Source organism: Pecten maximus, chromosome 2 (genome assembly GCF_902652985.1).
Source record: "Pecten maximus chromosome 2, xPecMax1.1, whole genome shotgun sequence".
Classification (NCBI taxonomy): domain Eukaryota; kingdom Metazoa; phylum Mollusca; class Bivalvia; order Pectinida; family Pectinidae; genus Pecten; species Pecten maximus.
This window is the reverse complement of record NC_047016.1, coordinates 32,659,308-32,674,017: the sequence shown is the minus strand read 5'-3', so window position 1 is coordinate 32,674,017 and position 14,710 is coordinate 32,659,308. Positions and strand designations below refer to the sequence as shown.

Here is a 14,710-nt window from a genome sequence, read left to right as displayed (position 1 = left end):
CTTCTCAATTTTTACTTCTGGGATCAATTTCACACTTTTCTGACCCAGTCCTGACAAGTGTTATTTTTTGGGTCGGTCCGAAATCGTAGATGGTCACCATCTTCAAAATCACATTTGAACTTGTTCTACAATTCTTCCAGTGGGATTCAACTTAAACTTACCTGAAATGATCCCAAGATGATGGTGCTGACTAAGTGTTATCATTTGAGTCGATCTGAAATCCAAGATGACCACCATTTGTGGGGAAAAAAAAGAAAGAAAAAAAGGAATTCCTCCTAATTACATTTGTCCCCTGTCCAAAACGTTGTCAATATCATAATAAGGTTTTTACCTAAAAAATACAAAACTCATAGAAATGCTAGTAAAGAGAGTAATGCAATCAGCTATACATCCCACGATACACCTATAACCCAAGTTGGATTGCTCTAGCTTTTATAGTTTGTCAGAAAGAGTCTAATATGCAAGAGCTAAACACAAAGCCTTAACCGGAAATTTTTACCCCAAAAATGCAGAAATCCATGAGACAGTTTTAGTGTAGTAGGCTGTACTACTCGTACTACATCTATGATTAAGGTTTGGTTTGATTTAAACATAGTTTTATTGTTAAATATAACAACAGGAATAGGACACAAGTTATCGCAACTTAAAACGCCTTCTTCCAATAATCATTATGTACATAATATGAATTTACAATATAATACAGTATATAAAATTTGTATATGATGTAAGAAAAGACAGAGATGAGGGACAGAATGAAAAGTAAATATGTTAATGCCAGTTAATTTAAAGAGAGAGAGAGAGAGAGAGAGAGAGAGAGAGATGACCTAAAATCGATTACTGGATTTAATAAAATTTTGAACATATTGAAAAATATAGCCATTTTGTTCATCAGATAGTTTAGGAGAACCCCAGAGAATAACATTAAGAGTCACATTACAATAGCGGGAGAGATTATCAAATAAAGTTTCACGCTCTCTTCTGTATAATATACAATCAAAAAAATAATGATACACGTTTTCACACTCATTACCACATGCACAGGTTGTATCATTAATTATATTTACTCTATACAAATCATAGTTTAAGCTACTACAAACATGTCTTAACCTTGTGTGTAAAACATTTAATTTTCTATTTCCAGTTAGATAATAAATAGGTAATATATCACGATTGTTTTCTATTTTGGATTTAAATCTACTAATGGATGGCTGTTCTCTGATATCAATAGGTAAATTATTCCATAACCTAACAGAAGATGGGATAAAGGATTCATAAGAAGTAGACAATCGAAAATTTGGAACGGTATAGTTTTCTTTATTTCTAACATTATACGAATTACGTTCACCTACTCTTGGAGGAAGAAGATTGCTGAAATAGGAAGGAGTTAAATCATTGTGGAGTTTATACATCATTGAAAGTTTACGGAACTTTCTTCTTTCAGATAAAGGTTGGAGCTGGGATTCTTTATATAGAGATTGTTTGCTAGAGAAAGATGGCATGCCGGTAATGATTCTTGCTGCCTCAAGTTGAACTTGTTCTAGTTTATTTACATCTGCCAGAGAACAACCATCCCATACCTCAAGCATATTCCAATACAGGCAACACAAATACTCTATAAATTCGTAATAAAGTTTTTCTACTCAACAAAAATTTGAATTTCCTTAACACCGATACTTTTTTCATACATGTTTTTATTATTTCTGCTATGTGCAGGGACCACTTTGCATCCGAACTGAAAGTCACACCTAAATGTCTATGGTTACTAACTAGTTTCAAAGTTTCTTCTCCAAAAGTAAGGTTCAAGGGTGGAATATTTTTTGAATTTGTTATTAGCAATACATCAGTTTTTTGTGGGTTAAATTTAGTGAGCCAGTCTTGAGACCATTTATTGAGTTTTTGCAAGTCATTATTAAGAGATCTTTGAATGTCTAAAAGAGATGATGAAGAATACATTAACGAAGTGTCATCAGCAAATAAACGAGATATACTATTCATATTATCAACAATATCATTTATATATATTAAAAACAAAAGGGGTCCCAAAACGCTTCCCTGTGGTACGCCAGCAGTCGTGTAACCTGTATTGGAGTACACATTTTTAACTATAACTTGTTGCTGACGATCAGAAATATAATTTTTTAACCACTCTAGAAGATCACCCCTAATACCATATGCTTCTAATTTAATTAACAAACCCTTGTGCCATACACGGTCAAACGCTTTGGAGATGTCGCAAAAGATAAGACATGCGTGTTTTTTTTCCTCTAGTGAACAACAAATATTGTGGTAAATTTCGATAAGTTGGTGCACTGTAGAGTGACATGACATGAAACCAGACTGTTTTTCATAGAAAAGGGAGTTTTCATGAAAATAATTGTAAATGTGTTTAAAAACAACTCTTTCAAAAACTTTACCGATACAAGACAGAAGAGTAATTGGTCGATAATTGGACACTAAATGTCTATCACCCTTTTTGAAAAGGGGAAGTACAACGCCTTTCTTCCAGATTTCAGGAAAACTTTTTTGATTAAAAGACATATTAAACAAAATTGACAAAGGTTTACATATGGAATTTGCAGTAAATTTTAACATATGGTGACTTATGGTATCATGACCAGATGCTTTCCCTAGTTTAAGAATTTTCAGAATATCGCAAACTTCGTCGGATCTGACTTCAACGGAGTCAAGGAAAGAATTAGTTCTAAGATTAAAATTTGGTAATGGAACCTCCCTATCATTAATTGTTGAAATAGAACAAAAATAGTTATTCAAAATATTGGCTTTTTCGATATCAACAAGTTCAATATTTCCACTATCTGGGTTCGTAAGTGGTGGAATAACTTCCAGCGACTCAGATTGTTTATATAATTTACGAACAAGTCTCCAATAAGATTTAGGGTTACTAGTGTCAAGCTTATCAATAATGTCCCCAACTTTATCATAAAACAACTCCCTTGCATGCTTTTTCATATTATTGACCTTATTTCTTTGTTGTTTATATTTTATTAGATTGGAAATGGACTTAACACGCTTGAATACTTTACGGAGTCTATCTCGTAGCCGCATAGCTTTCCTGAGTTCTGAATTCATCCATAGTTTATCTTGTGGTCTAATAACAACTGATTTTTTTGGTATACATTCCGAAGCATATGATAAAAACTGTTCAGTGAATCTAACACTGGCGATATCAACAGAATCAAAATTTTGGAAAAATGTTTCCCAATCAAAAGTATTAATCAAATTATTTAACTTATTAAAATCTGCATTTTTATATGACCAAACTTGACGGGTATAGTTACGGGATAGACTAATGGGTATAGACAGAAATACTACACATCCGTCATGATCACTTATATTACGATCTATCTTAATAACATGAGAATCTGTACATCTAGAATTATCACTCAATAAAATAGGGTCCAATAAACTATGTCTCGTCAATCCGTGTCTAGTGGGTTCATTAATAACATTGGTTAAGTCCATTTCCAACATAATTTGATTTAAAATATGGTTATGCGATATGGTTAAAAAATCAACATTTATATCTCCAACAATTACCACATTCGTTGTAATTTCTAAGGCCTTCTCAATAGAATATTTAAAATTTTCCCAAAAAGGATGACATGAACCTTCCGGTCGATATAAAGTACACAGTAATGAAATTTGCCTGTCCATTTCGATTTGTATCCAAATATTTTCTCCATGTACAAATTCAAGATCGTATCTTCGAATACATTTCAACGAATCAGAATAATATACTAATAAACCTCCACCTGAGAAATTTCTATCTTTTCGAAACGGCTCCATAAAACCCGGTATAGTTAATTCAGAAAATGGTACATGGTGATCTAAATGGGTTTCGGTAAAGCACAAGATATCAAATTCATCTGCTATATTTTCAATATATTCCAATTTGTTTCTTATACTCCTAGTATTTAAATGAAATATAGACAAGGGTTTGATTCTATATCCATGTCCAATATCAACAGTAATAATAAAATATTGTAATAAAATATGTTGTCAAATTGTGACTGTATGCACATAAAGACGAAGGATATCAAACTTGCTATCAAACTAGATAAAATATCTAAAAAAAATTTAGCACTGATGTGACCTTTAAAATGAATCTTCTTAAAAATTAGTCCCCCATAAGCTACATTGTAAAAACTTCCGATAGAAACCCTGTGCCAAATTGCGGATATATCACCTTCTAACCATTATCAAAATTAGTCAACCGCACAGTGATCCCATCGGAAACATTCACAATAATAGCATTATAAACTATTCCGAGAAAGAAAACGGCTCTTGAATATACATATTGGTTTCGGTCAAGGTCAAAGTTTAGTAAACAGTAGACAGATAGATAAAAGAGAAAGAAAGATGATACAAGTAAGGATAAAGCGAGAAGAAATATAGAAAATGGAACAGAAGTATGTAATGACATAACTAATTGATCGAGAGAAAGTGAAGATCGGAGATGCTTACGATAATAAAAATAAATGAACACTGATATTTTCAAGAGATAAAGAGAACAAGAATAATGTTAAATGGTACATACACTCATCAGTACATATCTACACACTTAGTACACAAGTACGCTGGAACCCACATGCATACTATATGAATACATCGTATTTGCCACACACATACACACAGGCAAGTTGCAAACACACCTCACTGCGCACACACCACTAAATCAGCTCCGTCATTGCGCACGCGCCCTACAAATTTCACATGCACGCGCTCTACAAATTTTTCATGCTTACTATAGAAAAGAAAACAGTCTTTGCCACACACACATATTATACACATATATTCAAAGCTAACACGACTCACTGCTTATAATTATAATAATACCAACATACCTCGCAGTAAATATTTGCACAAGAGATAAGCAGAAACACGTACATGTATATCCAGAAGATAACATATAAGGCAAGATGTAGAAAAAATATCAAACAAAAATGCATATAATAATTGTACACTTGAATAAACTGTACAGTGTATCTCTCCTTCCTCGTGAAGTTCGAGTGACTTGAACAGGGATAAATTTATTACAACATAATGTATAAATTTATAAAAAGGTATCTACACACCTAGCATCTAGCTAATGTAGGTAATGTACACTTACACTGTCCGTGTTGTAGATTGAATTCATTACAGTTGATTATTGAAGGACTTAAAATTACGAGGAATATTCTTTGTTCGTAAAATTAAATACAAAAAAAAAAAACAAAAAAAAAACATATAATAATTGTACACTTAGATAAACTGTACAATGTATCTCTCCTTCCTCGTGAAATTCCAGTGACTTGAGCAGTGATAGATTTAGCACAATAAAGTTTATAAAAGTACATCTGTATAGGAACGTCAAACATTGTTTATGAGGAATGTTTTTTTTGAAATTACAAATGATAATGTTCTTTTCATGAACGTAGTCGATATAGCATCATATAGTGTACTATTGAACCAAAGAATATGATTGTAACTTATCATTTAGAATTATTAGTGTTGAAGAGACTGGTGATCAGCGAGCGTGTGTCGAATCGTTCAACTCATATGCAAATAGAATAGGAGAGTCTACTACAAGTTATACGTAGGGGAGCAAACTATTAGACGGCTCCATATATGAATAGTGTGTAGGTCCACGAGAGCGAGTGAGAGAGAGCAAGACACCCCTCGACATTTCTATCATGCGAAATTACAGGGTCATCGAGGGGTCACTCAGGCCCGAAAGAAGCATTTGTAGTCTAACCACGTGTATGGTTTTGTAAAATAACATGACTTCAAAAGTGTTCACGTGTACATTCGCTCACACTTCAAACATGGGAATATAGTTATACATTGTACGTGTAACAGCTAAAATAGCATAATTATTTAGTTTTATAAACACCATGCATATTTCAATTGAATAAAGTAGCAATTGTTAGTTGGTTACAAGACAGCATCCACTAATTTGGACGGTGTGGGACGTATTCATAGCCGGGTAGAAGTTCACCTATGTCTTTCAATGACACAATCATGAATTTCCTGTCTTCTTGTGATTTTTTTGCAAATATTCGGCCGTCTCGAGTCCAAAATGAAATGAGGTTTGGTTGTTGTAGCTTTGTCAGAAACAGAGCTAAACACAAAACATTAACGCTGTTAATTGACACAGCTGTTGGAAAAGCAATGCCTAAGAGCACCTTTTCTTCATCAGTTGCAGGCTACACAAAAATGTTTGAAACCTCTTCACAAGTTCTGGTAGTAATATCCAGCTCTAATTGTCCTGAAATGATCCCGAGATTGTTATGGTAAAGTGTTGCTATTTTTCAGTTCGGCCCAAAATCAAGATAGCTGCCATTTGAAAAACTTCTCTCAAGTTCCACCTGTTGGTTTCAGCTCAAACTTTTCTGAAATGATTCCGAGATGGCTCTGACCAATACTCTTCATTTACATTTTGTCAGTACCACTATACTGCTACTGAGTTTGTATACTGTAGTACATCTATTTAATACTGTACATACACTAGGGTCTGTTAAAGTCAGATGACTATGAATTTCCATAATCTGATACAAAATGTACTTATCAAAATCTATTGCTGCAAGAAATGTTATATGGTTTTTTGTTCAAGACAATTTTTTTTCTGCAAAAAATGTTAAAATTACCCTATTTTGGTGAAACAAAAATGTCATAAAACTACAATTCTTACTTGTAGTAAAGTTTCTCAACTACTTGTAAAATAGGATTCTCTATGCAACTACTAAACATTTACAGAGAATGGTAACTTTTTTTTCATCCTTATTTTGAAATATCACTGTTCTGAATAATTAAATGTTTTTTTCCGAACATGATAGGAAAATTAACTTGGAAAAATATTGTATTGTTTTGCAACAAAGCAAATGATGGCACAAGGATCAAACGTCAATTTTCATGACAATCGGTTAATTATTTCCATATCCCCTTTATGTGTGATGTGTTTCTTTCGCAAAATTTTCAAAGGAAAACAAAAAGAAAACATGTTACAGTTCATCTTTTATTTAAAATTGAATAAAGATATCAAAATTGTCAGTAAAAAAATAATAAATGTGATGATTGTCTTAAAATAATGGCACACAAGTTAGGCAGCACATTGGATTGATCAATAAGACATGATATTTTAATCGTTTGTTACAGAAGTTGTTAATTATATTACAGTATTACATTAAGGATGATTTTGTCAGAGTTCTAGTCTGGTCCTTCAGTAGACATAGGGGATAATTCGGTACTTGACTTTTTCACAATATTTGTCCCACACATCTCCGTATCGTTGCCTACAATCTTCTCCGTCCATTCGCTCGCGGTCTATCAACAGCAAAACCAAAAGTACTGGGTTTAGGTAAGGCAGGAAATGACCAAATCCTGAAAATGGATGAAAGTATGAAATTTTGAAAGGAATACCATTGACTTGGATACTACCAAAAGAAATGATGAAAAAATTAAGGTTGATATTTAAAATGAAGGAGATTATCAAATAGAGGTTGAAACAGTATTTCATTGGTTAACAGAATTTATTGTATCTTTAACATGTGTTATGTCAAACTGGCCTAAACTTGATGATTTATGGAATTGTTCAGTATAGATTATACCATACTAAAATTAGAAATGAGATATCAAGATAGAAAAAAGTATATTTACAACATTAAAACCACAAATATATAGTTTGCAAATCTGAGTGTAGAGGGGTATTATTCTGAAAGCAATTTAATGCATCAATTATATTTTACAGGTATAATACAGTAAGTAAGAGACCCTTATGGTACACATTAATTACCTGTTGGTAAGGCAAAGGTGAAGTTAATGAGGATATCTCCAAAGTAGTTAGGGTGTCTGCTCATCCCCCACCACCCAGACACCAGGAGGTTTTTACCCTTTACCCGGGTAGGCAGGGTTTCGTACTCTGTAATAAACAGCGTCACACTAGATACAAGTAAATATAACGTCAAAGGTTCCAATGTCTGTCGATCAAATGTATAAGAATTTACTTGTTTTAGAAATGTGGTATTTTAACTGGATTCAAAGAAATTTCTGGTTATTTCTATTTTATAAAAGATATGATGTTTAAAGATACTTTCATTTTTTTACAACTACATGAAAGCTTACTTGCAAAGGCAGGATCTTTTGGATTTCGTCTGAAATTGTTTTTCTCAGAGTTACTTCCCCTTAGAATCCAATATCCAGTTACTGAAAAGTAGATGTGGATAAACTCAGTAGTGTTTAAATGTCAGAAAATGTATACTTAGTAGAAATCTAAAACTAATAGTAAATTGAAGATAAAAAGAATGCAATGGATTTTTTTTTTTTCTTCGCATTCTAGTCAGTGATGGTGAAGAGTAACTTTTAAGTTAGACTCTCGTCCCCAACCTATAACGACTCTGAAGTAGCAATATAAAATTTGACTAACCATTCAAGGAAATTATATTGATGAAAATGTGAAATATGACTCACGGTTCAAAACCAAGATGGGGACGAGGCAGTACCAGGGGAGAGTAAAGCCTGTTGTTACCAAGTAACGGGTCTGGACACAGAATGTAAATGGAATCATCAGACAAAGGCTGAGGTGGTTGAAACCTAATGCCTCATGTATAATTTCTCGTGACACCAACATTCCGGTCTCGAACCAGAATGTGTCCAGCACATACACCAACTGTAGACTACTGACAAGTATTAGGGATGGTGTGAGGTGACCAGTCTCATACGCGTCCATAACATTCACCCAATTAAAAATCATCCAACCAATGACAACACTACGGAAGAGAACAAGCTTTAGGTCGAGAAATCCAAATCGTGGATGTAGTTCTACACCAATAAACCAATTGTAATAGGCACTCTCTGAAAGAAAAAATAAATAAAATGAAATAAACATCATTCTTTAAACTGAGCTATTGGCAATGACTGGAGTGTACTTTTTATCTTTCACAGCAAGGATTTAAGGAACAATCATATGGAAGACAAACTAACATCATATTTCAAAAAGCTAACTTCACTGAAAAATGAAGTTATTAACATTATCTTAATTCATAGACAATAAGACTGATTTTCCTTATTTTAACTTTTCATAGCTTACAAAATGTATATCTAAAGACAGTGGCTTATATTAGTAATTAAGAACTGACTTGTTTGACCACATGGGCTGCGGTCACGGGGCCTCAGTGTCATGCCTTTGGCGTATAAGACAATGCTAAGAAGAAAGAAGGTCACAAGGCCAGCAGTCAACAACTGTAGCGCCTTTGATGTTAGCATGGTAACAGGAACTCCAGCGTAGGTCGCAGCCAGCAGACATATTGTATTCACCATAAACACAAAAAATCCTGAGGAAGAAATATAATATGCATTATTAGAAGCCCCAATTGTCTGTTCGCTCATCTGCTTCATATGCAACTTTCTCAGCTGACTACAACATTATTCAAGTATAAGAGTATTGAGAAGAAGTCATCACTTAAAGATTTTTGTATGTTTGACTCCTATTGCCTTTAAAGTAGGCCAAGGTCATTCATTTGGCCAAAACAAAAAACCAAAAAAACTTGGTAGCCCTTCACCCCAGCATGCTACAGGCCCAGGTCTCTTGGCCTCTTGGTTATTGAGAAGTCATTCAAAGACTGTGACCTTGGATATAGGTTAAGCTCTTTCATTTAAACAAATTTTGTATCCCATCACCCCAGCATGCTACAGGCCAAATATCAGGTCTCTGTGCTTATTTTAAGTGACCCCTGTGGCCTTGAATTAGGGTCAAGGTCATTCAAATGAAAAAATTGGTAGCACTTTAACTAAGTATGCAACAGGTATAATATCAAGTCTTTTGGCCTAGTAGTTTTTAATTAGTCATTTAATTTTATCATATTTGACCTATGATTTTGAATGTTTTTAAAGGTTATTCTTTTAACAAACTTGGTAACCCTTTATCCCAGCAAGCTACGGGCCTAATATTAGGTTTCTGTAACTCTTGGTTGTTGAGAAAAGGTGGTTTAAAGATTTTTTGCTCAAGTGAACCCTATGACCTTCGATGTCAATTTGAACACATTTTTATAGCAGTTCACCAAAGCATGCCAAAGTCCCAATATCAAATCTCTGAGAGCCTTTTCTTATTGAAAGGTCATTTAAAATTTTGAGCACATTTGACCTCTGTAAACTTTTGAGTAGGTCAAAGCTATTCATTAGAACAAACTTAATACCCCCTTCATCCCAACATGTTACAGGCCCAATATTTGATCTCTGGGCATCTTGGGTTTTGAAAAATTGTTTAAATGAAAAAGTTGATAGCCGACGAACAACTAGAAACTTAAGATAAGCTATGTATAAAATATGTGGGAAATCTATTACCTGGTAAGCCTTTCAAATCTATTAATAGCAAAAACAAGCTTTTTACAGTAAAAATCAAAAATGACAAACCATTTTGTTTTTGGATCAGCCTGATTACAGCAAGTGCACAATAAATTTATCATAGAATGCAGTGATTGTTTTCTGTAAAGGTACACCTTAACACTACTTGGTATTGTTTAAAGGAAGACGCATCAAAATGTTGACTTCTCTCACCGTTGAGTCTGTAAGACAGTCTGCGACCGTTGTCCTTGGTGGGTGACCCTAGCTCTATAGGTCCACCTATGGGGAGGAGATAGAGAATACACTGGGCCCCCAGCCAGCCCAGGAACATAGCGGCTGCCCTAAAATCCAGCCATCCCCCGACATGGCTCGGGAACTCGGGAACTCTCAGCATCTCCCATTTACCCTACAGCATTCAATTCGAGGACACGATTACTGTTGTGATTGAGAAATACTAGTTCCGGAAAATGCTGCTTAATTTTTCAAATATTAAGATAAAGTTTAAGGAACCACTGAAAAGGTATTTTTTTGACTTTTAGATTTTTTTTCATTCTCTATAAGAAAAATGTAGCTTCAAAACTGAGTTTTTCTGTATTAGATTTATACATCCCAGATTGACTGTCAGTTTAAATATTCCGGTGTAGCATGGTATTTTGAATCATGGTGAAATGACCCCGGGGTCAAAATACCATTATGGTGAAATGACCCCGGGGGTCATTTTACCATAATGGTATTTTGACCCCGGGGTCAATTTACCATGGGGGTCAAAATACCATACTACACCGGGTTTTATTTGAGTATACAGCCAAACCTGTCCTACGTGACCTTCCCTAGGATGACAATAAAAAAGATCACATATGACATGCATGTTGTCTCCTAATTCAGGTTCAGGTAACTACCTTGATAAGTTTACAAATTATAATTATAATGGTATAAAGACAACTTACAGACTGAATCTTTTCCACCACTATATATGTCAGTCCTATGAAACATACACTGGTGAAGAGAGCCCCCATAGCACCTCCATACTGATAATACTCCTTTTCATCTTCTGTATTTTGCTCACGGTTCTGATCCCCTTTATGGGGATGAAGTGGACGCCTCTGCATGACTACTATATGGTGGTTGTCGGGATGGTCTTCAGTAGCTAGGACAGCATTAACTTAAATTCACAATATTGGAAATCAGCAGATCTGGTGAAGATAATTAGAAAGACATGTCTTAATTTTTTCTCAGTTGAATGTTTAAACATTTCTTAAAATTGAAGTAATCATTTATTATGAATACATGTGTATTCAAGAAATACATAAAAACATAAATGATTTTAGTAGATCAAAATCACAAGGGAAAATATCATTTTATTCATCCAAACATTTGTTAATTAAATGGTCGTGCTGTTCTGTACCTTTAAGAATGCTAACTGTTTTTCCAAAATTATTTTCAGCATCAAAATATCTTTCAAGTTGTACATATACAACCCAAATGGTTATATACCCCTGGCCAATATGAAATCATGATCACATTGCCTAAAAAAGTGCATCGGGGAAACCAGAATTGAAGAATCACAAGATCGCTTATAATTTCTGCTGGGATTGCAGTTCCTAGCTGGTTTTGTAAGGCTTATATTGTCAATTTTAAAATAACCACAAGTATTTCACACTGTTCAGCTGGTAAAACCCAAACCTATTGTGACAATGATAAATTGAGGAGTATACGATTTCTATAAGAAACAAGTAGAAACTTTTGTACAACTTTTCTAAAATGCATCATATGATTAACTTGTAGATCTATATATATGTCTCATTGGAATATCTCCTTATTGAATTGAGATTTTTGTGACACTGCTGTTTAGCTTTGACGTGTAACATAAACAGATTGATAAATTGTTGGTACCCGGTATATCAATAAGCAACCATGCATGCAGTTGAAAACACAAGGATCAATAATGTCTAAATGACCTATATACAATGCAGGAGATATGGAGTCTCCTATAGTTATAACATATACATGTAGTACATTGTGTAAAATATTTAAGAATTGTATATAGATTCTATTTTCAGTCCTGTCTGTATTATCTTCTGAAACATAAACACTATCACACAAGCAAGGTATATACCCAGGATACAAATTGTACACCACAACGTTATCTGTTTCTGTACCTAGCCTGCAGTGTCTGTAATTACCTGTGTTTGTACCTGTAGGACCGTACAAATGTCTCATACACACTTGGCGGCCTCAGTGTGGATTTTAAATGAATTCCACCGAATACTAGTGTGTCTGTTCTATACGTATACTATTATTATGAAGAGGAAACAACTCCCTTTATCTCCAATAATATCTCAAACACAAATACTTTCGGCTGTGGTTGTCTGACAAAGAATACCTGATGGAATAATAAGCATACAGATGTGTAACAATGAAACCGCTCGTCCATAAACTAGAGTTGTCTTCCCTTGGCACCCTACTGTCAGGACTTTACACTGGCGGTATATCTGTTGTGTTATTAATATGTCCATATAAAAATCACAATGAACTTAAGCCCTATTCATTAAATATTGAGCCATCAATTAAACTCTCAAAAGTTATGCTTTGTGTTTGTGAATTGAAATTCTGCAGCTACAAATTGCATGCTGCTGCAGAATTTATATAAGGTCATGTATGATTAAATTGATATACTACAACAACCATTTTCCCTACAAAACTCATAATCATGAGTTATCTGAATTGATGGTACACTTTTTATACTGTATAAATGAACAACTAGATGTCCATGGGACTTAATTAACTGGTGACATTATTATACAGTACTATAATTACTATAAATCATCCGACTTTAACAGATCTAGAACTTAGTGTATAGCCCGAGTTTCCTCTGGCCCTGACACCATGCCTACACCAGTCTCCAGACATGGTGTCAGGGCCTGAGAAAACTGGGGCTAACCCTAATACTATTGTGGAATATAATCAATACATTGTCTCTGTCTGAAAATGTAAGCTGTATTTTTGCAAGAGTAATATAAAGAAAGACAAAACTGACGAGCCTTGGCTAGCCACTTTTGGCTTTCTTTCCCAGAGCCAAAAATTGGCTTTCTTTCTCAGATACTGACCATGTATTCCATTTATTATGCAACCCAAAAATAATAAGTTAGACTTTGTCAGAATCTTGTCAGAATCATTTAAGGCAAACTTGTTTGAGTTGAAACCACCAGCTGGAACTTTAATCCGAAGGGTAATTCTGATGTTAATATCGCCTTTAAAGCTGCCTTGTACCAGAGACCTATATAGTATCCTAAATAGTATATAGGGCTCTGCTTGTACGTAGTAAGATCGTCTGAAAATTTGGACTAGTGGGACTTGATTAGTCATAGGTGTCAACAATCCCGGATTACGCGGGAAGTGCCCGGTAAATCATTAAAATTTCCCCTAAATCCCGATTTGATACATTTCTCGAAACGGGGTTAAATTTAGCCCAGATTTGAGCAATCACCCCTCATAAAACCCCGGAAATTTTAGATACTTTGACCATGGACTGATTATGTCCCGAGTCGGTCACCGTGCGTGCCGACGTGTGTGCTCATCAGTACTTAGTCCGAAACTGGCGAAAGGTTCTGATCGTCAAAAAATTCGGAACTAACTCAACTGTTACATATAATCAACTGTGTCTAAGTGGCTTTATTTGACACGGTCAGTTACTTTTGTTATAACAACTAGGATACATCATTGCAAGAACAAACACTGGTCATATCTGTCAACAAGATTTACTCACATGAAAGCTAATAATGCTTTTCTTAATCGTAGCTATCAGAGTTTCGCTGTCAGTACCGACGTTTGTACTGCCGCCATCTTCAATTGGACAAAACTAATAAAAAGTCGTAAACTGCCACAAAAGTCCGAATTTCAATTTGGGTAAGAAAAAAAACTTTTAAGAAGTTTGTTTTATGCCACAATAAGACTAGCAGTAATACTCACAAAATTAATGAATTACTGTGTAATTTTTATTTGAGAAATTTAGAAATATTTCAGAACAAAATTCACTAACTACAGTTCCTCACTATGAAATTTCTTAAATCATTTTTAAAGAATCAATAATTTGTTTTTATTTTTTATCATTAATCTTTAAAATTAACCATTGTTTTCAAATTTTAATATCAAAATGTACTTATGAACAGCCTGAAGTAAGTTAAACCTGCGCAAGCTCATGTGGAACCAGAGACATATATACTGTATATATGTCTCTGGTGGAACATCCCCTAAATGCAACGAAAAATGTCGCGATTTTTTTTTCACGCACTTTCTCCCTCAATTTTAATGTGGAATGATGGATATCTTCCTCATTTGATGTTTCAGAGGTTGTCATGTATGAGAAGTTCGA

General features: G+C 34.2%; 1 protein-coding gene and 1 long non-coding RNA gene across 3 annotated transcripts; one reads left to right on the top strand and one right to left on the bottom strand.

Annotated features, from left to right (window-relative positions):
* The first annotated feature begins 591 nt into the window (after positions 1-591).
* Positions 592-1,167, top strand: LOC117321827. The gene is made up of 2 exons (XR_004531412.1): positions 592-759; positions 790-1,167. It is a non-coding gene; the product is annotated as an uncharacterized LOC117321827 (long non-coding RNA).
* Positions 1,168-7,001: 5,834 nt separating this feature from the next.
* LOC117321823 (delta(14)-sterol reductase LBR-like) lies at positions 7,002-14,211 on the bottom strand. Of its 2 annotated transcripts, none has more exons than XM_033876407.1 (8): positions 14,105-14,211; positions 11,286-11,531; positions 10,552-10,744; positions 9,135-9,329; positions 8,467-8,850; positions 8,122-8,202; positions 7,793-7,918; positions 7,002-7,380 (listed from the first exon to the last, which is right to left on the bottom strand). In XM_033876407.1, exons 2-8 carry the CDS (start codon positions 11,445-11,447, stop codon positions 7,220-7,222), a joined length of 1,302 nt encoding a protein of 433 aa, XP_033732298.1. In that variant the 5' UTR covers positions 11,448-11,531; positions 14,105-14,211; the 3' UTR covers positions 7,002-7,219. The 2 variants fall into 2 exon arrangements, with proteins under 2 accessions (XP_033732298.1, XP_033732299.1); XM_033876408.1 differs by lacking the exon at positions 14,105-14,211 and adding an exon at positions 12,522-12,772.
* Positions 14,212-14,710: the final 499 nt, after the last annotated feature.

Bases quoted from the DNA above. Each gene is read 5' to 3' on its own strand.
- LOC117321823 (XM_033876407.1), bottom strand. From the start codon at position 11,447: ATGCAGAGGCGTCCACTTCATCCCCATAAAGGGGATCAGAACCGTGAG. The intron at 8,203-8,466 runs GTGAGTCATATT...TCTACTTTTCAG, and splicing joins CCCCATCTTGGTTTTGAACC to TAACTGGATATTGGATTCTA. The intron at 7,919-8,121 runs GTAAGCTTTCAT...TGTTTATTACAG, and splicing joins AAAAGATCCTGCCTTTGCAA to AGTACGAAACCCTGCCTACC.